Source organism: Talpa europaea, assembly GCF_964194135.1.
Source record: "Talpa europaea genome assembly, chromosome: 12".
Taxonomy (NCBI): Eukaryota; Metazoa; Chordata; class Mammalia; order Eulipotyphla; family Talpidae; genus Talpa; species Talpa europaea.
Genome location: NC_140079.1, coordinates 18,517,087 through 18,544,515, shown reverse-complemented (window position 1 = coordinate 18,544,515; position 27,429 = coordinate 18,517,087). Strand labels below are relative to the sequence as shown.

At 47.0% G+C, this 27,429-nt stretch overlaps 1 protein-coding gene across 1 annotated transcript; it reads left to right on the top strand.

Moving 5' to 3' along the window:
• Positions 1 to 206: 206 nt before the first annotated feature.
• SMIM35 (small integral membrane protein 35) lies at positions 207 to 26,512 on the top strand (the record flags this gene model as incomplete). Its single annotated transcript, XM_084249836.1, has 4 exons — positions 207 to 291; positions 24,506 to 24,622; positions 25,659 to 25,692; positions 26,413 to 26,512. 4 exons carry the CDS (start codon positions 207 to 209, stop codon positions 26,510 to 26,512), a joined length of 336 nt encoding a protein of 111 aa, XP_084105962.1.
• Positions 26,513 to 27,429: the final 917 nt, after the last annotated feature.

The following is a 27,429-nucleotide window of genomic DNA, read 5'->3' as shown; positions in this document are numbered from 1 at the left end:
CACAGCGCTCTCCTGGGCGACTTGGGTGGATGAGTCTTTGGCCGATACCTTAACCCCCAGTTCCGTCAGCAGCCTTCATCTCCCCCTACCCTGCACGGTTATCCCGGCTTTGTGTCCTCGGGCATCACGACACTCAGTCTCTTCTGGCCTTTCCACTCCAACCCTGGAGCAGGCCAACCACCCACCTGCACCACTCCTGTCCCAGGATGCTGAAAAACACCCGTCCACCTCGCCGATATGGCCGCAGCGACGGCGTTGCCTCCTCCCCAGCCATCTCGCTGTCTGTCCATGGTCAGCTCGGTCCCCACAGTGATCGGTTTTCTGGCTCTCCTCAATTTCCCCATCATGCTGCTCCCCCAATACTCTCAACAAATGTCCTGACCCCCTACAGCACAGAGAAAGTAGAGACCCTCAGACTGGAACACCTCCAATTTCTCCCTTCTCCTTACCTCACCGTCCACAGCCACAGCCACATCAGCCCAAGCCCCTCATTTCCCTTCGGTTTCAAGGCAAGGTTTGTTCTTCATCCCCTCAAAGCTCCACACTCCATTCCCTCCGCCTTAAGAATGCAAGCACGAGCTAGCAGCCCTGGCATCTTCGGCATCTTCGCACCTGCTTTCTAAGGCGGGTCCTGTTGGTGTGCGGCCATCTCCCGTCTCCCTTCCCTCTTGACCCTGCATTCTGCTCTAGCTCCACTGCCACGTTGTTTTCCTTCCCTTCCCTGCTCGGCTTGGGGACAGAGTGGCCAGCCCACCTTTAACGGCAACACGTGACCTCTGTTTTGCTCTGTTCAGCGCCACGGCTTCCACCTGCTTTCACCGCACAGCCCACACGGCCCGGCCCCTGCCCATTTATTCCAGGGAACTGCGTCTGCTGGCTCGGTGCTGTGACCTGCTGTGGACTGTGTCCTGCTCTCACTGGACTGCTCTGCAGGATCTGCCTGCCTTCCTGAAACCTTTCTCCACCATGCTTGCCCCCCTCCTTCTGCCTGGATCTTTTCTATCTCCTCCACCTGGAGGTTAGCTTCTTCAGCCTCCCCCTCTTTTTCTTTCTTTCTTTTTTTTTTTTAAAGATTTATTTTTTCATGCATACAAGAACTGGGGTACAGGCCAAGAGGTGCTGGGGGTGAGAGGATTCACCAGAGACAGAGTGGGGAACAGAACAGGCAGATTGACTGAAATACACTGCTGAGGGGAGCAGCGGGTGAGGCAGGAGAGGTCTGCTGCACCATCCCTCTCTTTTTCTAGCTTGAATTCTCTTCCTGGGGATTTTCCCTTCTCCACTTGGGTGCTGTTAGATCTTCCAAGCTTTCTAATCCAGAGAACTCTTCTAATCCACAAACCTATATCTCTGTCCTGGTTGATACCTCTCTTGAGAGTCTGATGGTACCTTGAACCCAATAGAGAAACACAGAACTGCCTTCTCCTATGTCCCCATCTTGACCAGTGGCACGGCCTCCTGCTTTGTTGACTGCACCCACATCCTAGGAGCCACCAGGCTCTCCCCTCTCCCTAACTCAGTGCATCCATTTGATCTCTAAATCCTGCTGATTCTCCTCATGTCACACCTCCCTCTCCACGGTGCCCCTTCCCTGGACCAGGCCCCATGGTCTCTCTCCAGGGTGACTCATGGCCGCCTAAAGGGTTCCCTTATCCTGGCCTGGATCCGCACACACTACAGGCCCACAGCGAGACTGGGGAGATCCTTCTAAGGAGCTAGTATAATCATGCCTCTCCTTGATAGAGCAGCAAGACCCCCATGACCTGCTGCTAGTTACCCCTCAACACTCAAAACCTCTGGCGGGCCATGCTGAACCTTCAGTGCCATGTGGTCCCTCTGGCCTTTCGTCCTTCAGCTTAGAGTGTCTTCTTCCTTCACTACCTCCTCTGCAGGTCATTCTTTACAACTACTTAGTCATTTTTACAATGCAACACTAAGGTCAACTCATCCAAGATCCCTAAATCTAGTTCTGTGCTGACCCCAGTGCCCCTGAAGCCCCCATGCTTGCCCCTTAAAGCCCCTATTGCCCTGTAGTAATCACTGTCATTATACCTCAACTCTGCCTCCCCCAGTAGAGAACTGGGGCTGTATCTCTTATTTCCATGCCTGGTGTGTTTATTAAAAAAAAAAAAAAGTATGTGATTATTGAATAAATAATCATGGAGGACTTCCTAGAAGAGGCAATTATGAAGTGGTATTTTGTAGGCAAACATGATATGAAGAGGAGGATGTGAATGAAGTAGATATATTATGGAAAACAGTCTGCCAGGCTGGAAAGGACCAGTTGGCACTCTAAGGTCAAGTAGGCACAGGTTTATTGATTATCACACCGCAGGCCCTAGACTGGAGGGGTCTCCAGAACCTGAGGCCCTGGGTATGCACGAAAGCTTCTTTTTATACACAGTTAGTTTCACATAGTTACCTGGATAGTCTACAGCTTGAGTTACAAGGTCATGCAGCTGGAGGATGAGCAACAAGGGAAAACATCAAAGGAAGGGCTGAAGGTGGTGGATGGTCCTGCCACCCTGCTCCCTCCTCTGGGAATGCAGCCTTGTCACTGATAAGGGAAAACAGACTTGCTTACTGTATTTACTGGTTTTCTTTTTTTTTTTTCCCCTTTCATTCCCCCCTTTTCTTTTGATGGCCCTTAAAGCTGGCTGCATGACTTTACAGGGCCTCATCTAACTCAGGACTATCGACCAGTGGCTGGTATGGGGTAAGAAGTAATTGGAGTTTAATTTTTGATATTTGAACAGGTATGAATCTTGTAAGCAGATTAAGTAAGCAGGGGCCAAAAGCTAGCCCTAGGAATAGTAATACCAAGCGCCCTCTGAATGGGGTCAGCCACGGGAGCCATCAGGAGAAAGAATCCCACCAGGTTGACAGATGTAGGGCTCCCCACCTGCAACTAATTCGATCCTGGAACTGGTGAAGAGATTCCTGAACCACACCAGACTCCTTTGCATAAAACAACATTCTTCTTGTAAGTATAGACAGATACCTCCTTGGGCAGCGATGAGGTGATCTAACCACCGCTGGTTTTGGAGTACCACAGCTGTCAGGGAGTCAAGCTGGTGCTGAAGGGTCAGAACTGAGTGGGTAAGAGTGTCAAAATCTGATGTGAGTTGGGTATTTAGTTCAGTATAATGAACTTGAGACACTCCTAATCCAGCTGCCCCCATGGCCGCTCTGGAGGTGGATAGCAGGCCCAATATGAGTGGGATGGCCATGGGGACTCTCTTGGTGCAGTGAGGGGGTTTCCATACCGAGAGTGCATCCCTCCCCATTAGGACAGACAGGTCGGGCATCAGTTTAACAATGAAGCATGATTGATTGTATGGGATAACACACAGATATAACCCCTGGGCGTGGGCTAGAAAAGTGCTGTTTGAGGCACAAATCTTAGAGGTGTGTGTTAAAGGGGTTGTGGCATTACCCAGCAGGGGCACCGGATCTAGAATGGGATTTGAAGGGGAGTTAGGTGAAGTCTTTGGAGGGAACACTTCTGGGTCTAATATGACTCGGGTATAACGGACAGGACCTGACTTCATGCAAATCCTGCAGTCTGAAGCAAGCACTGCATTGGAGTGGTTGAGAGCCAGGTACGATGCCTTAATCATGACTTATAGCTGGGATACAAATGTTTGTTGGGAAAGATCAGGGGAAGCCCAAAGTGGTGGAAGACCAGGAGTCTCCTTTGTCGTTTTTGGACTTACTGTCAGGTCAGGTATGAATACTGACCTAATCATGAAGCTGACCATCGGGTGCCTTGGCAAGTTCACTAGTTGGCAAGTTCCCAGTTGGAGAATGATAACTGGTTATCCACATGGAGAAGCTCGGGTTTTTGACTGTAATAGTCAAGGGGACATATTGGTTATTAGGACAGGCACAGATAGGATATGCTAATGCCACATCAATAGGAATATCTGGGTGGGGTTTTAGGGACCAGTCATATTTACCCTTTCTTCACGTGGACGGGGCGACCCAGGACTCACATCCCCATCCCAGGGAACAAACGTGTTGGCACATGCCAGGTCTTTCTAGTGTGGGGCCCTCACATATGTATACGTCTCTTGTCAGAAAATTTGAATGTTTGCCATAATATGAACATATCTGAGCCCCCTCCTGATGTGTATCAAGGAGTTTGCACCCATCTATAGTAAGGCAGACCCAAGAATATCCCTGCCCCCAAGGAGTGGCAGGCAGCAATAGGGATGTTTGTAGGGGGTTCTTGTGGGAGGATCCAGAACTCCCACTTTCCGACCACAGTCACCTGGGGTTCAGAGAAGAAGCCCCTTCATACAGAAGGGAAGGTGAAGAATAGGGTTAAGAGGATACTGACAAGCAACTTCATTTTACAAAGCATTTAAAGACAATTATACTCCCAAACAGTGTCAGGTAGCCTAAGGCTAGAAGGAATGGGCTGTCATGAGATCAATTGGAGCCACAAACCAGAAGTCACATGTGTAGAGGGTCCTCAGGCTTCTGCATTGCTTTGACCAACCAGCTTCCCGATTGTGGTTGGAGCAGAGCTGCTGTCTGGGGCTGCTTTGCTGGGTTGATGCTTTCACAGCATCAGGTGGAGGGGAATATCTGGGTCAGGGACTGCTGTCTACCCATCAGTTGTCAACTGAGGCATCCTTCTCAGGACTGCAGGCCCACTTAACTTTGGAGTGATGCACCCAAGGGGTAAAACCTGAGACTTTAAGAGCAGTGGGGTAGTTAAAATTACAGTAGAAGGGCCAACCTATGTGGATTTGAGGGGTTCCTTTTTCCAGTCTTTTACCCAGACCATATCACCTCCTGAAATGGGTGCACTGGAGTCCTGAGAGGAATAAGTTCCTTTCCAAGGAGTACTGTTTAAGCTCACTAAGAATGGTGTCTATAGCTTGAAGTTGTTCTACAATGCCCTTAGTACCTACCTGGTTTAAGTCTCCTGGAATGCTTCCCACCCCTGGAGAGGTCACCACACTTCACAGAGGAAGTCGTGTGGGCAGTTTAAAAGACACCTGTGGGTTTTCACAGAGTAAGCCTTGATATTGGAGGTGGGAGTTGGAGAGGAACCAATGTTTCCGCCCGTTTATTAAGGAAATTACCGCGTGTGGATTTTAACACTGAGATTCTGCCTCAACCTGAATTTATCAGCTTCTTTTATGAGAAGTAAGGCACAGCTAGGGCCCTGAGGCAGGATCCAGGCACTTGGGAGGTGCTTGCCAAGTCCCACAGTCTTTGTTAAAACTCCTGGGGCTACTTTGTTCTTTTCACATGCAAAAAGATCAAACATTTTGTCCATATCTGGTAATCCTAACACAGGCCTGTCCCAGGGTGTCCTCCAGACTTTGAAAGGCAAAGTTAGCTGACTCTGACCTTGGGGGAGCATAGTCCAGGTCATTTTCACCTGCCTTTCTGTATGTGGGTCAGTTCATTCATGAGTGAACAGCAGCTGGCTCTGGGGAGCCAGGTGGAGGCCGAAGAAGACATCTTTCAAACCCAGGCAGGTGAACCACTGGGCCTATCCTGGGTGCCGATCTGCCCAAGCAGGGTGCACGGGTATAGAACTACCAGGTGGAGAGAGACAGTCACTTTATTAACTGCGCAGAAGTCCTGGACTGGTCTGTAACCACTCCAGGCTTCTCCACTTGGAGTGTTACAGGGCAGGGAGAGGGGTAGCCCAAACCCCGCAAACCTGCCTATTCTATATAGGGTTCTGCCATCTGCCGCATTAACACAAAACATGAGACTTTAATGGGAAGGAACTTTAATACAATTAGGAAACAATACGGGAAAGGCAAAGAATCTAGTTTCTAAATCAAGCACCCAAAGTGACCCGTCCCCTCGTGGGTAAAACTTCATCCAAATGGGATTGGCCCAGAGCAAGGCCCCAAAGCCTGCCACAAGTCTAAAGCATCTTCTAGTGGGGACCCACAGAAAAGGGTCAGAAACAGCAAGACAAGCCTGGAAAGAAAAGAGCAAAATCAAAATCAAGATAAAAGCTGCCATTGTCACCTCCCCACGGGTCTCACCCACATCTGTGTCACCCCGTCCATGACCAAAAGGCAAGCACAGTTTCTTCACATGTCTCTCCTTTCCATGTGCCTCCTCCAGGTCTCCTCCTGGATCTCCATCCTGCTTCCTTCCTTCCTCAGTCTCCTCTGCAGCTTCTTCTCTCCCTGCTCAGCTCCACCCTCCCTGGGGTGGGGCAGAGAACCTGGAACCTCCCCCTTTCCTGGGGACCACCCTGTTACAGGAAGAGAGGGGTATTCCACTGTGACTGACACTCTATCAAGATGCTGGCCTCCCTAAGGTGCATTAAATGTTCCTGGATACCCTTCTGAGCTTCTGATGGAAGCAGGTACTGGTGCTGCCTTTGGGGGCACAGTCCTGGGAATTAAATCCACAATGATGGGGACTCGATTGAGGGCCTGGCTAGGAGGTTTGTTTTCAGCTCATACATGAGGAAATTCATTGAAAAATCAACTAGGCTGGCATTATAATCTCTGTGTCATACAATCTCCACTCTTCTTCTCTTGGGGTTACTACAGTCGCATTAGGGATTCCCCGTGACACTCCCTGCGGGGAATCCGGTCAAGTCTCAAGTTGGAGGATGGCTTCTCCGGATGTCTCAAAAGTAAGCTGAGCTCCCAGTTTGGTAGAATGTCTCTGCCAAGAAGAGGAATCGGGCACTCTGGGACATAAAGAAATCTGTGTCTGACTGTGTCCGCCTATCTCACATTGGTGGGTCTGACAGAATGACTTTTGAGCAGCCCTTTCTCCTGCAGCCCCGAGGATGTTAGCAGTTTTATCAAAGGGTAGGGCAGTGGGGGTTGCAAGAGTGCTTCTTGGTATTGTCAGGTGTTTTCCTGACCCTCCTCTGTCATGAAGTCATACTCAGGGCGGTGCTCTGGCGCAGCTGTATGTACCCATGCCCCCCGATTTGCCATGCCAACCGGGACATGCTCTTCAAGATACTGCCCCCCACCCCTGCCAGACACAACCATTTGTGGCAAAGTCCCCAGACAAGGGGAGCAAGGCAAGGGGGGAAAGATGCAGGCATTCGGGGATGGCCTTGGAGAGAGAGACCAGCTGGTTGGCTGCCAGACCTTGTAGATAAGAGTGCTGAGGCCCTGGCCATGAATCTTGAAAGGGAAGGAGCTGTAGGTAAGCAAACTTGTTAATTAGGCCTGCATTGGAATGTTCATTGCACCTGGGCTGGAAAATCTGCTGGAATCTTTTTTATATTTATTTGCTCAATAATATATTTTCTCTTCATTAGAGGGTGTTATGCTTCCAGTTAAGGAGGTCAGTGGTGGGAAAAGGCTGATAGTACAACGTAGTATGACCAGGCCGGACAGTTCCATCCTCCCCTGGTCGCGCTGGTTCCCGGGTTTCCCGGACAGGCATTTGAAGGGTTGTTGCAGAGCCAGGTTGAGGGCCCAGGGTCAGGGAGTTGTGGTGGAGCCAGCAGTGACACAGAGGGGAGCATTGTTTCTATATCAGGAAGCGGGGCTGCTGGAGATGGCTCACCCTCACCTGCCGAGGCTTATACGGTGGAGGAAATAATGTTGGGTCCTCTGGCTTCCTCATGTGAATTCGGGTCTTTGTGGGACTGTCTTTGGAGGCCTTTTTTTTTTTTTTTTTAAAGATTTATTTATCTATTTATACAAGCACTGGGTACAGTCAGAAGTGCGGGAGGGTGAGAGGATTCACCAAAGCCAGAGCGGGGAACAGAACAGGCAGACTGACGAAGTACACTGCTGAGGGGAGCAGCGGGCGGCAGGAGAGGTCTGCGCGCCATGTGGGACCCTCGCTGGCAGCTGGGGATTGAACCGGCACTGCAGAGGCTGCAGGCAGCTTCGCAACCCAGCGCTCAACCGCTGTGCCACCAGGGGAGGCCCTGGAGGCCTTTTTTGAGCCATGCACAGCCGCAAAGAGAATCTTTGCCTGACCCTGCCTGCCTTGACTGAACCACACCCATGGAGGAAGTGTTTGGGCAATTTCTAGCCAGGAGTCCATGTATGGAAACTGATTGGAGTGTCCTGCCTTGTGGGTAACTATCTTCCAGACTCGTTGAATAGCTGGGATGTCTAAAGTGCCCTCTGCAGGCCAGCTGACAGCAAATGCCACTCGAGCTCACAGAGAGTATGCAGCTTTTCAGGACTAAGTTTAATGCCATAATCTCCTGAGAATCCCTTTTTGAAGTACCTAAGACTGTCAATTTGCTCCCCCCTCCCCAACCCATCCTAGCACAGATGCTGGTCTGGCCACCCCCCACTCCCCAGGAGAGTTGTCAGGTGATGCTTAGCCCTAGTGGATCAGCTGAATGTGACTTGCAACTGAAATCTATTTTTATGTTGCCCTTGACCATATGCGTTCACCATGGTATTGCAGGCCGGCCCACTTGGAACCCCGTAGCCATTCGGGGACAGTAAGTTCTTCCCAGCTGTGGGGCCATATAAAACACACCTGGATAGGAGGACCAGATCAGCATCCACACTCACTCACACCAGAGGTTACAATTTCCTCCCCCCATTAGGGATTCCCTACCTGTGAGACACTGAGGTCTCCTGAGAGGTGATCAGTCTCTCCTTCTATCCATATGGGGGTAGGCCTGACTGGGAAAGGGTCCTGGGACCTTACCTTGTCCGACACTGGCACCAGATCCTGACCTTTCCTCACCTCGGGGGACCACGATGGGGAGGCAGCTGGGAGCACCCAGGTTGGAGACTGCCAAAGGACTCAGCAAGGTGCCCTGTCCCTCTTTGATTTCTCCCACACGCAGTTGACTTCCCAGAGTCCTCCCAAGCCAGTGGCACAAAGGGTCAGGGCAGTTGGGCCTTCCTGGCCAATGCACCGAATGTTATGGAAAAGTCTGCCAGGCTGGAAAGGACCAATCAGCACTCTAAGGTCAAGCAGGTACAGGTTTATTGATTATCACATCGGCAGGCACTAGACTGGAGGGGTCTCCAGAATCTGGGCCCTGGGTATACAAAAAAGCTTCCTCTTATTCAGTTTCACATAGTTATATGGGTAGTCTACAACTTGAGTTACAAGGTCATGCAGCTGGAGGAGGAGCAACAAGGCTAAACATCAAAGGAAGGGGGAAGGGCTGAAGGCGCTGGATGGTCCTGCTACCCTGCTCCCTCCTTTGGGAGTGCAGCCTTTGTCACTGATACGGGAAAACAGACTTGCTTACTGTATTCACTGGTTTTCTGTTTTTTTTTTTTTTTTTCCCTTTCAGATAGAGCAGGGGTCTCTGATTCCTTCAGCAGCTTAACAGAGAAATGACTAGATATATGTAATGTTGGGGGGGTGAAGAGACACCAGCACAAGGTATGCCCCACTGAAATGCACCACATTCAGTGTGACTATAATATTGCACAGGTCAGAAAAGCACTATGATTTGCTGTCTCCAATTCCAGGTGGCAGGACAAGCTGGGGCGGGGGGGGGGTAGGAGAGTGGGGTGGGGGCTGGCACTATATGGCACACAATGAAGAAGGCTGTTGAAATAGATTGGCTGGTGGATTCCCTAGGAAGCCACAGAGTTAGGTGTGACTATACTATACTCTCTGCCTGGGGGGCTGAGTCGCCTTAGCTCGTCTTGGCTCTAGCACAAATCCCTGATGTCTTGGAGGCCCTAGGATTTGAGGTACTCACTTGGAGGCTGCCAGACCAAGCTTGGATGCCACGGGCAGAGTGACAGACCAGGCACTCAGGAAGCAGAGACAGGGTTCCTTTTTTCTCTGATGTCTCCTAGACACCTCCCACTGTCAGGGGAATTGAGTCTAGGGCAGACTCTTTGGGACATGAATTCTCACAGCCCTGTACAGTTTAAGGAATAACAGAAATCCTAGGACTTCAGCCTCCAAGTGAGTAAGACACTGCAGACACGTTGCTCTGGGGTGGTCAGGAATCCATGCAGGATGGGCACTGGATCTTCCCCAGTGCCTCCAGTTCTGGGGAAAGGTGTCAGTGGTCATTTGAACCACTAGAGGGCGCACAGGCTGCAGAAATGGTTTCTCAAGCTTGGCCACAGCATGAAGGTGGTGACAGCAGGTGGGACACCAGGACTGAACTCTGACCTTCCAAAATCACTCTGTCATTGTCCCTAGCAGTAGGGCCATTTACTGATTCATTTATTCAAGGAGCATTTGCCCAGCACCCTCGAGGGGCCACCACAGAGCTGGTCAAGCTCTCAGATACAGAATCAGAAAAACCCATCTGGAACCTGGAGGATGCACAGCCTGGGCAGGGGTGGACCCTCAAAATGGAAGTCTCCATCTCAGGTAGTTTTGCTGTGTCAGAGGGAGGTGCTGAGTCTGGTGGGGGCGCCCAAGAGGGAAGACTGATTTTACCTGGGACTGGAGGAAAGACTTCTAACACTTAGTTATATTTTTTGTGGGTCTTGAAAAGTGAATAGGAGTCCAACAGGCCAAAAAGTTAGGGGAAATGTAGTCCAGGTAGGAGAATGTCATGAACAAGTTCCCGGACGCAGAACTTGCCTGCCTGAGTCAACTAGACACATGTCAAGTGAGAGGAGGCTGGTTGGTGGAGGCTATTGAGTCAGATAGGAGCTCATCTCTTGAGGGGAGAGAAGTCCTACCTGGGAGCCTGGGGAGACCCAGGTTTTGTGGGACCTGAAGCTGATTAAGGTTTTGAAGGCTTCTTAGAATAAGAATACATTAGCTTCAAGGAAAACCCCCTTTGCGTGGGAGACATTTTTTTCTTAGCTTCCCTGCTTCCTTTTAGGTCTCAGGCCTGCCATCAGCAGCTCCCCGCTGGCAGCAAACTGTTTCTGCTCTCTTCTTCCTCTCTCTCCCTGAGCCCCAAGCAGGGGCACAAGACTGGATTGAGGAATCCAGAGTCTGAGGGAAGGGGGGCAGAGCTGCTTTGCTGGGGGTGGGGATGCTTCTTTGTATTGAGCCTGTGCAGGCTTGTGGCCCTACTGGTTCCAAGGGGAGTCTTGGAAATTGACAAGCAACTGCTGTTGCCACTTTAAAGGGTCACAGTTGTGGAGAATCTGCCTTCACATCTGTCTGTCAATTTTACCACATCCTAGTGAGGCAGGTCAGTGGTTCCCTCTGCAGAAAACTGTCAACTGCTCCTAAGGACACCTGGCACATGGAGCCATGGAAGGTGGGGCATCACATCGAGTACTGTCCCTGTCGTACTCCAGTGCTCTTGCTTACTTGGTTACTTGGATATCAGCCCAATAATATTTTAACCTGATAATACTCTACTTCAGCACCTGCACAGGGAAATGGTTCACCATAGAAGTGAAACCACAGATGATGTGACTGGCTTTGGTATTCTCCCCCACTGCTGTGTGTTTTGCTGTTAAGGGCCTGCACAGGTAGGGTGAGGCCTATGACCCTATGACCTTTTAGGCTTCATCTCTTCGTGTGCACTGTGTTGAGATAAGTTCTCACCTTTTCCCCCTGCTTGGGCTGTTGGGAGAGTTCACACCTGGTGCTCAGGCTGTCACCTATGTAATGGATCTTTCAGACACAGCACTGATTTGCAAGATCTTTGGGGTGGTTGGAAGCCAGTACTCATTTGGGAGAGGTCAGTCAGGGCAGAACGGGGAGAGGGGTGGATGGCTAATTCCAGAACTTGAATCAAATAAGCAGCACTGAGCATCAGCTGTGGCCTGGCCCTCATGACACTTCTGTGTCTACAGAGGCCTCCAGTGTGCTGGGCCCTAGACTGGCTGGGAGACCAGGAGGTGGGCAAGCTTGTGCATAAGAGGCCCACAGTCTGTGTCAGGGTCAGCAGAGAACAGTTAAAGGCATAGCACAGCCTGAGCAACATAGACAACGCTACTCTGCTTTGTGTTACCAGCTGTCTTGAAAGGTGATACTTTTGCTGTCACTGACTCATGGCCCTGCACACAGGCAAAGATGAGCCTGCTTCTCCCTCTCTTCACACCCCACTGAAGGTGCAGAGAAGAATCTTTTCTTCTGTTCCCCCAAACGACAAGAATCAGGAATAGGAAAATGGGATGAGCCAAAACTGGTCCTGGAGAGGTTCTGTTGCAGGGACTTAGGGGAAGGAGATGGTGGCAGTGGATGCGAGGTTAGTGCAACCCTTTCCTCTGAAGTATGCACGATGCTGCGGGGTCTTCAGTACACATCAGGTGACTGAGGCGATAATAGGGATGATGAAGAGGGGAATCACCTAAGCATTCAGATGTTTCTAGATGCTTTAAGGCTAGATCCAGAAAATCCCAAAGCCCCTGAACTTGCAACCACACAAAGCAGCTCAGGTTTATCCTGTTTTCTGCAACACATGAATCTCCCTGTCCTTGTGTCCAGGAAGCAAGAGGGGGAGGCTTGTGAGAAAAGGTTGGTCCAAGGCTGGAGAACCCCTGAGGTGTTCATGTGTCTGCTGTTTCCGCTCCTTCCCCTCCCTGCTCAAAGGGCTGGCAGAAATCAACAAGAAGAGTCAGCCTCCTTGCCTTCAACTTCCCCAGTTGCTGCATGGGCCTGGAGCTGGCAGGGACAGCTACTGTTGGTGAGCACATCTGGGTGTGAGAGCTCCAGCTTACCTGGGCTGTGCATGACTTCTGCCCACCTCCGTGGATGCCTGGCTTTGTCTGGGCAGGGCCTCAGCATGGGTTCCCCAGGTTAGCCTTGTGGCACCCTGTCCTTGCAAGCTTTGGAGCTTGGGAGGCCTGTGGGGCCACTCCGTGCCCGAGACATGACCTGGGAAAGAAAGATGCTTTGTAATTTCCCAAAGCCCTTTTCCTGTTCCTCATGTGATCTTGCAACAGTGCCATGAGGTATGTACCAACCATTGGCTCTCTGTCTCTCGGGGATGATCTTGAAGGTCAGGCTGGCCCGAGAGGCACAGCAGCTGTGTGCTAGGGGTGGGGCTCATTCCAGGACTCTAAATAGACTTTACAAAGTCTGCCCATACCCCTTCTTCCTGGACTCCTGGGAACCCTCTTACCCTCAAAGACCCCAATACAGAGGTGATATGAACTCAGAGGCACAGCTAGTGGTGGAGCTATTTCATGGAGAAAGTGTTGACAGAAGTCCGGGCAGGTAGTTATGTGATGGAGATTTACAGTCACCAAACTTATTTGACGGTGCCTCCTACCCGTAATCAACTTTGAGTGTGCACTTTTTTGATATTATGTATTTGTAAATTCTGTTTGTACATATATTCTAGTATATATGGCCATTAGAAAACACACACCCACAAATATAAATTTGAAAAGGGAAGGCCAGAATGAGAATTACAGCTTCCCTTCAAATTCCCCCCAGACAGGCTCCTTCCTTTCTTTCAGGTTCATGTTCAGGACCAGCCCTCTCAGCCACCCCTTTACAGAGCCAGACCCCTCTCTGGCTCATGGTGGCATCAAACCCTGGTGCTGCTAATTCCAGCTCAGGGGCTCCTGCGGCTGCCATGAGTCTGGTTTCTGGGTGATGCCCCATGGGCAGTTTGGCACAACAGGACTGCTAAAATTTTTGTTGTTGTTACAAAAGTAGTGTATTATGATGATTGGCAAAACTGTTGTGCTTTTTATTCTTTTTTGTAGCTCTTCAGGCAAGAGGTGGAAGGTAGGTGGGAGGAAAATATGAAGGGCAGGTTTTCTCCTCCCCCGTCCTGGCCCAGGGCCTGCCACATTTTATCCATTTAGGAACTATTCCTCCAAGAAGGTGTCTCCAGTTCTTTGGAGACAGGCTTTTCCTGACAGATGACACCGGAAGCTCAACTCTTAGCCCCTGGGTCTTCCTGTACAGTCTTGGTCTCAGTACAGCCAAGATGACACTCAGCCGAGAGGGCTACGTAGCCAGCCCCAGACATTTTGGAGGACCTCAGACAAAAAACTCCCACCAAAGAGACCAAGGGTTGGAGAGATGGAGAAGATAACATCTCTGCTTGAAGAGTCTGGACCCCGTGGACAGGAGATGCAAATAAAATATTTCAGCTACCACCAGTTTGGAGTATAAGCTGTGGAGGTGGCCTGGTGTTTGGCTACTACTCATATATTTAATCCAGATCTGTGTTTTTTCAGTCCCTTTATGACCTTAGCCTCACCCTCAAACTACCCATCTGTTATTAAGACTGACTCGAAACAAATCCCTCCTCTAACCTTGTCTGAGGCCATAAAGTTCAAAAATCCATTTCTGATATACTAATTAATCTTCTTAAACACATTAAAATAAATGCATAACTGTTAAACATTTGTGGGTGGCCCGGTACTGCATAATCCCTCCTGTTTCACGAGTGGTTGTGCCCACACTCGGGAGTGCTGGCATGGAGTGATGGAGGGATGGAGAGCGAGCCCTTGACCAGGTTCCCTCTGAGCCAGAAAGGTCACCTCCTAATCCACTTGACACTCCACTGGTAACAGGAATGCTTTCTGCATCCCTTCCTTCCCCTACACCTGCTCAGCAAAACTTAGGTACTAAGCGAGAGCCCTGGGGAGTGGGTGGAGGGGCCCAGGGATCCTCAGTCCACAGCAGCCCCTGGCTTTAGCTGATGACAGGTGAATGACTCCCCTAAGGTGAGTGGCCACAGCTTATACTCCAAACTGGTGGCAGCTGAAATATTTTATTTGCATCTCCTGTCCACGGGGTCCAGACTCTTCAAGCAGAGGTGTTATCTTCTCCATCTCTCCAACCCTTGGTCTCTTTGGTGGGAGTTTTTTGTCTGAGGTCCTCCAAAATGTCTGGGGCTGGCTATGTAGCTCTCTCAGCTGAGTGTCATCTTGGCTATACTGAGACCAAGACTGTACAGGAAGACCCAGGGGCTAGGAGTTGAGCTTCCGGTGTCATCTGTCAGGGAGCCCCTGGAATGCCTATTCTAGGAGCTTGACCCAAGGTTCAGTCTTTATATGTTCTGTCTCTGTTTCTTCCTCTCTGTTCTCAGACACCCATGTGAGTCTTGTCTCAAGAACCCCACATTAGGAGTGAGAGTTCACTCTCAGCTGTCAGTTAACTCCTAAGGCTCACTTATCAGAATGAGGCTCACTTCTGATTTTCTCATTAACTTTATCTTGCTCAGGGAAGAACTAAAACACAGTATTCTTGTTACTGGCATCTACTAAGAAACCCACAATGTTTATTTATCTTAAACTCTTACTCAAAATAATACGTTTCAAATCTAAACTTTTTTGTGTCAAGCCTGAAGTACATTCACTATGACTCTCCGCTTCCTCTTCAGTCTGAGATAACCGGAACTATTTTCTCTGGGAAACGCCTATACTAACTCTTATGTAATAGACTTTGGCGGACCCATTCCTCTGTCCTTCGGACTCAAATGGTGTCAGTCTGACTGTACCCTGGAGAGCTTACTGTAAGTCACAGATTCCTGGGCTATCCATCTGTGGAGTTTGAATGGACAGATCTGGAAGATCCTAAGGACATTCTGCTCTACACCTGCCCCGATTGCCTAAATTGTAGGGAGAACTTGGAGTGGGCTTAAGCCGGGTCTGTGATACCCTGAGGAAAGCAGAGGCCCAGGACTGCACAGGCAGTCCTGGTTAAGGTTGCATTTCTGCACAGGCAGGTGCCAGAACATAGTGTTAATTGAGGTGTCTTCAGGTTCTTCATAAACCCTATCATCAGCATAATGGGTGATGCTTATCTTCCTGTGAGCTTAGAAGGAGACCACAAACTTATCTAAACTGCAAGCATTATCAGATGATGTGGAATCACTTAAAGAGAAAGAGACCCACCACTTAGCCTTGTATTATGATGTTGTGGGAGATGGTCATCTGCTTTTCTTACTGACTGGCAGCCTCATTAATACATATTCCAGGGGAGTTTCACTGACAGCTCCACCCTTGGGCTAGTGTTGTGATATAGTGGTTGGCTCCAACTAGGATTCTGGTGGTAAATAACTTGGTGCATGTGGGAAGTAGCTATTTCCTCTTTCTTCACTCTTGACATTTTGGCCCCTGAGTTTGTTTTAACCCATGCTTGGAATTGTGAAATTGATAATATAGATTAAGCCAGTGCTTTAAAAAAAATTATCATCATCATTATTATCATCATTGATAATTACTCTTAATATTTCTTAAGTGCTTTTTTGTGGTATATGTATGTCATCTTGAATAAATCTACAATAATTCCAGGCAAGGGCTTTTATTTCCATTTCTTACATGAGTACACTGAGTTTTTTTTTAATTTAAAAAAAATTTTTTATTTTAACATTTATAATTTTTAAAATTTTAAAACAATATTTGCTTCCCCCCACCCCCTCAGATTGAGTCCCCACAGAATTTCCTTCCCCAAGGCACCCGTGCACCATCACCACAGTCCCCTGTGCTCCTCCCTCCCTCCCTCTCATCTCTCTCCCTCCTCCTTCCCTGCAGTATGTCTCTGGTTTATAATGATCTGATTTGGCTTTGTTTTGTTTTGTACTGTTGTTATTACTTTTTTGCACTGATGTCTTATTGGGTTCCCCTATATGCCTCTTATAAGTGAAACCATCCAATATGTTTCTATTTCCTTCTGGCTTATTTCACTGAGCATAATTCCTTCTAGCTCCATCCACGTTGGTGCAAATGGCATGAGTTTATCTTTTTTGATTGCTGAATAATATTCCATTGTGTATATATTCCACACCTTCTTGATCCAGTCATCTAGTTTTGGGCATTTGGGTTGTTTCCAGGTTTTACCTATTGTAAAGAGTGCTGCAATAAACATAGGTGTACAGGTGCTCTTTTGAGTCGATGTTTTTGTGTCCTTTGGGTAGATGCCTAGTAGTGGAATTGCCGGATTGTATGGTATACACTGAGTTTTGTAGAGATCAAGCACTTCGCTCTAGGACACATTCTAAGTAAATGGTAAAACTAAGACTCAAACTCAAGGCTGTTTTGTACCAGCACCCAAACTCTTAACCTCTGTCCTCTATTGTCTAGAATTCTGTAAGGTGATTTCTTGCTGTCTGACAGTCTTCTGAAACTTTCACGTGAAGTGCCTTTTGAAACTTTCATCTTGAAGAGCCTTGAGAGAGGGTGGTTTCTCTTTTCACCTCTTATCAAGAGATCATTGAAATCTAAAATCTGTTTTAACCATGTCATCTTAGAGTAAAGGTGAATCTGCTCGAGACTTTCTTGATTTCACACAGACATTATCAGGAAGGCAACGCACAACCATGATGACAGGAAAAGTCCCTTGACCACTCACAAGGCAGCAGGTAAAGAAACATGGCAGAAAATGCACAGGGGTTCAGCACATTCTAAATTCCATTTAACTTACTTATTGCCACCCATATTCTTAATTTTGGAAAATGCTTGCCCAAGGACTTAGAATCAAACAGGAAGATACATGTTCAAACACATTCTGCAGGGTGAGGCTTTGGTGAGAGAAACAGTGGAGGCGCAAAGCTAAATGAATAAACCAGGGATGTCTTTTTCTCAGCAACATGGGATTGAGGAAACACACGCTGAAGCCTGTGTGTGTTCTAGAATCCTTATTAATCGGTGTTCAAGGACATTCCTTCATTGGATTTAATTGAATTGAATTTAAGTAAATAGATTATTTAAGATTTAATTATTTAATTATTTAAGATTGAATTTAAATTTTCAATTAAAAGGCCTAAATTAAGTAAAACACCAAGTGAAGACTTTTTGCCACCAGAGTTGTTCAAAGCTTCACTTAATTGATGATATCTGAATCCCATGAACCTTTACCCTAATGCTAGAGAAAAAATTTTAATGTGTGTGCCTGTAAACATTTAACATTAGTCATTAGTTATTTGCTTTTTTTGAATGCATGAAAATATAGAGAAAATAAAAAATGATACGTAATTTCACTTTCCAAAAAATTATTTTAAAGAAAATGTTAGGGGCCTCTCCGGGGGCACGGCGGGTTGAGTGTTGCGCTGTGAAGCTGTCCGCAGCCTCTGCAGCGCGGGTTCCATTCCTGGCCGGCTGGGGAGATTCCCACATGGCGCGGCAGACCTTTCCTGTCTCACCCACTGCTCCCCTCAGCAGTGTCTTCGATCTGTCTGCGTGTTCTGCTCCCCATTCTATCTCTGGTGAATTCTCTCACCCTCCCGTGCCTCTTACCTATACCCCAGTTCTTGTATAAATAAACAAATCTTTAAAAAAAAAAAACTTAAAAAAATATTGGGGAGCTTCCCCAGTGGCACAGGGGTTGAGCACAGCGCTGTGAAGTTGTCTGCAGCCTCTGTGGTGACGGTTCAATTCCCGCCCAGCTGGGGAGATTCCCACATGGCAAGACAGACCTCTCCTGTCTTGCCCACTGCTCCCTTCAGCTGCTCCCCTCCCCTTTGGTCCTTCTGCCTGTTCTGCTGCCTGCTCTGTCTCTGGTGGACTCTCTCACCCTCCTGCACCTCTGGTCTGAACCCCAGTTCTTGTATAAATAAATAAATAAATAAATAAATAAATATTTTTTAAAGTATTGGGTTAATATGTGTACCTGATAATAACATTTAAATCATGCAAGATTATATAAAATGAAAAATAAAAGTTCCTTCCCAAAGCCACCCAGTCTTAAATTACTACATTGTCTTTCTTCTGCATCTGTCCAGAAAAGTTATATATATAATTTTGGTCCCTGAATGTGTGTGGGGGTGTGTGTATGTATGTGTGTGTGTGTATGATATATATATATATTATATATAATAAATATAAAAATATAAAATATTAGCATGAAAAATATGTAACAAGTATATATATTCTCTGGAAATGTATACAAAAAAGATATTGTATCCACTTAAACTTTCCCTTGTTTGGGAGAAATTTGTAAATCAGTAGCGTTCCAATTTTAAAATGATCAAATTTTATTTTGAAATCATGACAAACTTACAGAGAAGTTAGAAATTACATTTTAAAAGAGACAAACATCAAGACTGTCTTTCCCTGAATGACTGGAGAGTAAGTCCCTGGCCGATGTCCCATCGAGCCTACCTACTCCAGAATGTGTCTCCTACAAAAACATTTCCTCCAGAACCACGATGCACTCATCAAAATCAGGAAATTAACATCTCATACGTTGCCATCTGATGCTCAGATTATTCAAGTTTTGCTCATGGCCTCAGTAATGACTTTTACAACAAAAGGATCCAATTCTGAATCACAGGTTGCTTTTAGTGGGTGTCTTTAGTTTGCTGCAGTTTGGAAATTTCATCAGTCTGCTCTTGATTTTCATGACCTTTTACACTTGAGGTCATAGGTAAGCTCTCATAAAATGCCCCCCATTGGGCTTGTCTGCTTCTCTTCCTGATGAGACCCTGTGCCTTTGGCAGGAAAGTCCAGCTCTGTGCACACGATGGCCTTACAGTGTTTACTGACAAAGCTCACTTTGGTCACTTGACTTTGGTGGTGTCCTCCAGGCCTCCCCTCTTTAAAACTGCTCTTTCTGTAATGCATAAGCATTTTGTGAAGTGTAACTTTGAAATTATATAAATATCTCCATTATGCACTAAACATTTAAATAGTTAATGATATCTGTCTGGACTTAAGGTTAGATATCTTTGTCTTCCATAACGTTAGTGTTTTCACTGATTGCTTTAGTCTCTTGGTATCCCCCCACCCCACTTTTATCTCAGGCCTTTTCTCTACTTCAGTCACTTAGTTGTTAATGATAGCTATTCCTTGCTGTTTCTATTGAATGCACAATTTCCATAGTGATACCATGTTGGCCTCAATTTGTTTCCTTAATCTTCCATTTCTGGTAACCTACCTTTTTTGTAGTGCATGATTTTAGCTAGTGGTTCTAGTGGAGAAGCAATTTTGAGGGCTTGCCATCTAGTATTTGAGTAATGTTTTGTTCCAGGTTGGGGTCTTTGTCTCTTGCATTTGGTTGTTTTTTTGTTTTGTTTTTTTTTTAATTATGTCGCACTTTAGGTGGCCAAGTCCGGACATTCAGTTTTGCTGACTTATTGCAACTGATTCTATTCTTTTGCATCTCCATTCTGTTTTCAAAAAGAGAAACTAGTATTTTCACCAAAAACTGCTTATCCGCTTATTTCTTCTCTTCTCAATTCCCTTCCTTAATTTCCCCAACCTGACTTACCTCCATTTGTTCTCAGACTCTTCCTCTTCTGCCTTCTCCTCTTTCATCTTCATCATTGTAAGTAAATGTTATGCCAGTTTTCTTCCTTACAAACTGAAAACCTGACTCTTCTAGGTCAGTATTTTACAAGAGGACAAGGATAGGCTTGTTTGGAAAATCAGTTTGTACAGTTTTTTTTTTTTTTTTTTAAGATTTATTTATTTATTTATTTATTTATACAAGCACTGTGTACAGTCAGAAGCACAGGAGGGTGAGAGAACTCACCAGAGCCAGAGCGGGGAACAGAACAGGCAGACCAACGAAGTACACTGCTGAGGGGAGCAGCGGGCAGCAGGAGAGGTCTGCGCGCCATGTGGGACCCTCGCTGGTGGCCGGGGATTGAACTGGTGCTGCAGAGGCTGCGGGCAGCATCGCAGCCCAGTGCTCAACCACTGTGCCACCGAGGCGGCCCTGTACAGTTTTTATTCACAGGTTCTGATGGATTTGAGATGGTGTTTTGGCCAGGCCCAGGAATACTGAAATCCTACCAAAGACTACACAGTATCTTTGGGGGATATATACATCAAGAAAGGAGATAAATGTTAAAGAAAGGTGGTGATACCATACCTGTCTTGTGAGCTTGACTGGAGCAATGACTAAGGCTGAAGACCTGGGGCATTTTTTTCCTCCTCCTTAAACCCACATTCAAGTTCTGAAACCTAATATACTCTACCCTGCAAGGGCAGGGGACTCTCTTTGTGAGAGTTCCTGAACAAAGATGAGGGGCACATGATGGCTACACTGGTGCCGGGCAGTAGGAAGGAGGAAGTGGGACAGAAGGGCCAGAATTAAGGATTACCACCTTTTGACACATGCGGACCCTACTCACTCAGCATGAGTTGGGGGCTGGGTAGTAAAACAGGGAGCGAAAGGGGATATAAATCTTGAATCTTAAATGTACCCCTTTCCCTAAAGCTCCATGGTCTTTTGTGGGGTCAGGACTAATAAAAAGGTCACAGTTACACTGATTCTTCATTAGTCCTTGAGTATATGGCTACTGATCCATACACAAAATCTTCATCTTAATGGTTAAGAGTGGGGGTGGAAATAGGTCCCCCTAGATCAAATGACAACTATGGTGACATGAAACAGGACTCCCATTTTGAGTAATCTTATTTAACAAAACTTAGTGGCTAAATAGACACTTCTCCAAAGCTGTACAGATGGCCAACAGGCACGTGAAAAAAATATCATCACTATGATCAGGGGAATGCAAATCAAAAACACCATGAGATACCATCTCACACCTGTGAGAATGGCCCATATCAGAAGGATAGAGGATGTGGAGAAAAAGGAGCTCTCATACCCTGTGGCAATGTAGACTATTCCCGCCCTTATGGAAAACAGTATGAAGGTTTCTCAAAATTTTTAAAATAGATCTACCATATGGTCCAGCACTTCCACTCTTAGGTAGCTACCCAAAGAATGCAAAAACAGCAATTTGAAAGGATTTGTGTACTGCTGTGTTCATGGCAGCACTACTTACAATAATCGTTATGGGAACAGCCTAAGTGTCCCAGGACAGTTGTAGATGAGGAAGATGAGGGCTATATACACAGTGGAATACTACTCAGCTGTAAAAACAAAGATCAACTCTTGTCATGTGCAACACTTCGGACGAAACTTGAGAGGAGGACACTAAGTAAAATAAGTCAGAAGGAGAAAGACAAATACCGTATGGTTTCATTTACATGTAGACGATAGGGAAACAAAACTAAGGCTCAGATAAAATGAAACCAGTAACAAAACCTAGAAATCTGACTGTAGAATTGAAGTTTCCAGAGGGAGAGAGCAAAGTAGGAAGGGGCCACAATGGGCTTTGGTGAAGAACTGTGGATGCCTTGGTGGTGGGTGTGGTGTGGTAACATACGTCTGAAGGGTGTGACCCTATATCTCTACATCATATACAATTTTGTAAGCCAGTGTTATCTCCAAAGCAACAAAATTTTTTTTTAGTGATTTGAAACTTCTTTTGGACAACATGGATATATGTGCCCCTGCTTTTTTTTAATTTAATATATTTATTTTCCCCCCTGCTTTAGATAATGGGAGTATGAATCCTTTTGCAAACTGATGGCATGGGTGTATTGAATTATGGGTTGCTTCAGTAATCAGTTAATACTGTTATCTAACTACTGATGTGTTTCATATAAACTAATCTAAAAGTGATAGCATAGTTTGGGAGATGTTATTTAAAATGTATTTGGCTTATATCTAATAACCTTATAGCATAAGTCATTGTAAGCAATTAAAGGATAATGCAAAGGGCATAGGCTTTGGAGTTAGAAAGAACTGGGTTCTTGCTGTGGCTCTAACATGTATCTCTCTATAGATTTGGGTGATTATTTAACTTCTATGCCTGCAATTTACAGTTTCCTTAATTGTATAATGGTGGCAATGATTTTGCAGCCTGAAAAAGTAACAACAAATTCAAGCAAAACTTTTTTTGTATTCACATAGCTGACAGCCTCCTTGACAAATCTGATAGAATTTTCCTCTATAGCAACCAATAAAAACTAAAGAAGTAGGGCTTGCCTGGTGGTGCAGGGGTTAAAGTCTCTGTGCTGTCAAGCTATTGCCAGCCACTGTGGCCTGAGTTAACCCGCAGGCCAGGGAACTAACCCTCACAGCACAGCAGGCCTCTGCTGCTCCCCTCAGCAGTGAATTTCAGTAGATCTGCCTATTCTGCTCCCTACTCTGTCTCTGGTGAATCCTCTCACCACTGTACCACTGGCCTACACCCGAGTTCTTGTATGCATAAAGAAAAAAATCTTTAAAAAAATAAAAATAACATTTAAAAAAAGTAAAGAAGTAGGGCCTCCCTGGTGGTGCAAGGGATTAAGCACCGCACTATGAAGCAATCCACAGCCTCTGCCGCAAGAGGTCAAGGTCGATCCCTGGTCAGCCAGGGAGCTGCCCATATGGTATAGTAGACCTCTCCTGTCTTGCCCACTGCTCCCCTCAGCAGTGTATTTCAGTCAGTCTGCCTGTTCTGTTCCCCGCTCTGTCTCTGGTGACTCCTCTCACCCCCCACATCTCTGTCCTGTACCCCAGCTCTTGTATGCATAAATAAATAAATTTTTTAAAAAAGTAAAGAAATATAGCAAATAATGACAACATGACAGAAAATGTTCAAAAATCTAAAACTAAGAGGAGAGACCCCTTTTCTCTGGATTTGACTGTCACATTCGCTTCACTGAGCAGAGAGTAACCTGGTTACTTTAATGGGAAGGGGGTGAGAGGACATGGGGGAAGGCAAGGCATGGGTGGAGGAACTGTAAGATATTTAAAAAATATGTTTGTACCATCTGATGATAATAATGGTGATGGTTATGATGTAATGAACAGCTGTGAGTGCTCAGTGTATGCCAGGTCCTCTCCTAACCACGTCATCTATGGCATCTCAGCAATCACAATAATTCTACACATATTTGTGAGTCTTATTTTCTGTAAAAGCACGTGAATTTGAGGTAAAGAGATTTGCTTGGGCAAGTCATTTTGCAAATGATGGACCTGGGCTTTTTTTTTTTTATTTAAAAAAATTTTATAATTAAAATTGTTCATTTTTGTGCAGTGTTTGATTTCTCCCCTCAGGTGTAGTCCCGTAGTTCTCCCACCATCACAGCACCCATGAGCCGTCATCATCACTGTAGTCCCTTGTGCCCTTCCCTCCCCTGTTTTGACCCTTCTCCATTCCCTCCCCTGCTATAACCCCAGATCGATTGGATCTAGGCTTTGGACATAGTCTGCTATGCCAAAGGCTGTGCTTAACCAGGTACCTCTTGGCCATCCCCCTGGGATCTCAGGATACCGAGTCATGTATATTCTTCCTCCACATTCCTGGCACCTCACCTGACAGGAATGGGGCTGACCTCCCAGGGTGGGGGGTCTCCACGGTGCTCCCACCTTTGATCTCTTCCTATGAACATGGTTTCCCATGTCCAGTCTCTCTCTCTTTGAGTTTGACTTTACAAATAAAGCATAAATATAACTAAGAGCTCATACCACAAAAAGGGAGGAAGTGATAAGAATAAGTAGCAAACAGAAATGAGGGGTTAATCCCTTGCCCCTAGGTACACAGGACCTCAGGTCCTTGTTCCGGGGTCTTCCAGGCGACCCTTTCTGATCAGCAGCTTCATGCTGGGGAGAGGCCTCCTGGGCTCTGCCTCACACAGCAGTGCCTTTCCCACAAGTAGAATCCCTATGACTTCAGAAAGGCCTCCTTGGCTCCACACTCTTTCCATGGTCAAGGGACTATTACTTTGGACAAAGAAGTCCCAAATGGGCTAATTAAAATGCAGGTCTCAGGCATTCACTTGTTAGTGTGTCTTAGCTGAATTAGCCAGCTCAGACCAGAGCTCCTTGGACACAGTCACCTTGATATAGTTAAGAGGGAGAAAATTTGGAACAGGGTGTAGCGGGTCATGAGAGGGTTCTGGGAAGTGAGTGAAGCTTTGTTTCTCTGCAGGTGAGGACTCCATTAGCACCTTGGGCCTGATCCTTGGCGTGGGGCTCTCACTGCTGCTTGTATCCATCCTGGGCTACAGCCTGGCCAAGTGGTACCAGCGCGGATACTGCTGGGACGGTGAGTGAGCATTAGACCATGTCCCTCTGCTTTGCCAGCCCCTCCTGCAGCAGTTGGCAAGTCCAGGCAGAGCTACAAACTCTTCAGTGTGGAGCCATGCAAATATATTTCCTGTGGTGGCTGCAGTGGTTAGAGACTTGAGTGGGTGGTTGAACCCTTGAGGTAGTAGGGTGGGGTGGTAGAACCTTTATTGAGGGAGTGGGGGGCCCTCCCATCCTAGCAAGCAGCCAGTTTCCTTTTCCCTCAGTGCCCATTAGAGTCTATCCCAGAGGCTTATGTGGGCTCAAGGTCAATAGTAAGGGGTTAAATGGGCCAAATTGTAGGAATTCCTTATTTTGGCTCCTCGTATATCTCTTTCTCTGCCCTTGGGTCTTGGGGTCCTTTATTTATCTGGCTGATGCTTCCAGGGGTCTTCTGGAATTTTCTGTGGGACTCCCAACTTGGACCCACATTTGCACTTCCTGTGGGACTAAGCAGAGCTAAAAAGGCATGTGGGAACATGGAGAGGTGAACACTTTCTAGATCTGCAATGAACTCCAACAACTTCCATAGCTGTTTGTGGAGCACCAGCTGTGTGCCAATTCACTTTTGCCCTCCACGATTCTCTCTAAAATTCCACTTGGAAAAGAAATTCTTAGTTTCCATTTTTTATAGATGAGGACCTGAGGCTAAAGACATAGGGTTGGAGGTGATGGAGTCTGCATTCAAGCCCAGTCTGCTTCTTTTGGGCTCCAAGCTAGGCCTACTTCCCTCTAGAGTTATCAGGGCCCTTCATGGAGGATCCCTGAGAGTAGGGACTTCCCTGAAAAAAAAAAAAGCAACAAAACTGGGGATTCTATTTGGGAAGACAGGGTGCACCCATGGGCATGGGGCAGGAAGCAGACACTGAAGGTGCTTGGGACTCTCACAGTGTCCTGAGCCCTAGCCCAGTCATCCCACACCTCCCAGATAGGGATGAGGGGATACCAGATGTTCCCAGGGAGTAACAGGCAGCCCTCTGGAGGTACTGACTCTTGTTTTTGGATTATCTCCCTAGGACCCAGTTTTGTTTTCAACTTGTACCAAATCCGGTGAGTAGATCTGGGGGGTGTAATGGGGGGATGGGGATTAAAGATGAAGGCAGAACTTTTTGCTTCCCTTCCCTGTCTCTTCTCTATGCCTATGAGCAAACAAGAGGAAGGAGCCAGTGTCCATTTAGAAAGTTCCTTGAATAAAAACTTGAATATGGAAGGGACTTTAAATCCCTGATGACAGTGACCTTTTTAACAGTCACCCTCATTTAGGGCCATCCATCTATCATCCATCCACCCATCTGTCTTCCTCCCATCCATCTATCCATCCACCCATTCTCCATCCACCCATCCTCTATCTATCTATCTATCCATCCATCCACCCACCCATTCATTTATTCTCTCATCATTTACTTAGTAAGGATCTATTGTAGCAGGTTTTGTGGTATTAGTTCCTAAGGGTACCAAAATAACTAAGCATAGTTTCTGTCTTTAAGCTTCTCACTGTCTATGATGGGTACAGGCCTGCTTACATAGATAAAATCTCAAGCATGACATAGTGTCAAAGGGAAGAGCACATGAAGACAAGCAGGGATTCAGGAAGCAGCATATCCTCTTGGGTATTCTCTGTTAGGGGCAGGACTGGAAATAAGTCAGTGAGTTGGTGTCCTAGAGATTCTCCCTACCAGCAATTCTTCCCAAGCTCTGTTCTAGGGAGTTGGGCTGCCAGGGACAGGCCAGGTTTCAGTGCCAGTAGCTTGATGGGATCATCTTTCTCAGGAACCTGAAGGAGGTGGAGACAGGTCCACCTTTCACCATCAGTGGCCAGATTAGCAGTCCGGATGGCAGCTATATGAGATTCTCCGACAGACTAGTCTGATGAGCCTCGGAGAGGTGAGTAGCGGAAATATTGGGGAGTTCCTGAGTAGGTTTGCTGTCCCAGTAAGATCTTGAGGTGGCCCACATGTCCAAGGACTGCCTGGAACCCAAAGAGATGATTAGGCCTATCCTCTGCCTCTGGAGAGTGGGCTCCATAGGAGATGATCTCAAGAATGAAGGCCTGGCTCATGCTGTTCCCACCTGCTGCCAATGCTGAGTCACTTCTTTCCTATTTGTCTGCCCAATCCATGTCCTGCTTTTCTTTCCTGGGAAGTTTCTATTTCTAATCAGAAGGAAGCTTCTAAAATAGAGCTTTCTCTCTCATATTTGCTCTGAGATGGAGGTTCCAGATGAATACTCTCTCCAAGAAGCATCGTTCCAGAGCTTCCATCTTTCAGCTTTTTGAACCCAAGAGCATTTGTGGCCGGCCAGTCCTTTTGTCACACTGTGGCAAGCCCGTTGCTTCTCTACATCATTGTTTCTCTCACCTAAGTTATTTCCTCCCCCAGTTTCTCTCATCTCCTCCCCTCTAAACACCCTCAGCTTCTCCTTGTGTCTTCTCTCTGAAGCCCTCCCCTTGCTTAGGACTGGCCTTGCCAGATGCAATGGTTCAGAGGAGTCCTTCCCAAGTCTCACATCTTTCTCACATTCCCTTCTCTTTTTCTGCAGGAGGAGGCTCCTGGCTCAGCACTGGCCTCTTTCCAGGTTCCTGGCAATGCCTTTCCCTCCCTGGGTTTTCAAGACCTTGCCTGGCCTGTTTGTGACAATGAGGAATCTTTTCTGGGTATAACACCTATCTGTGGCACGAGAATCGCCAGGGGCAGCTATGACTTTCTCACAGAAATACAAAATGTTGTCATTCTCAGGAGGCCCCAGGGCCTGTGGGAAGTGTTCTAGGCATCCTGGAGGGCAAGGTCC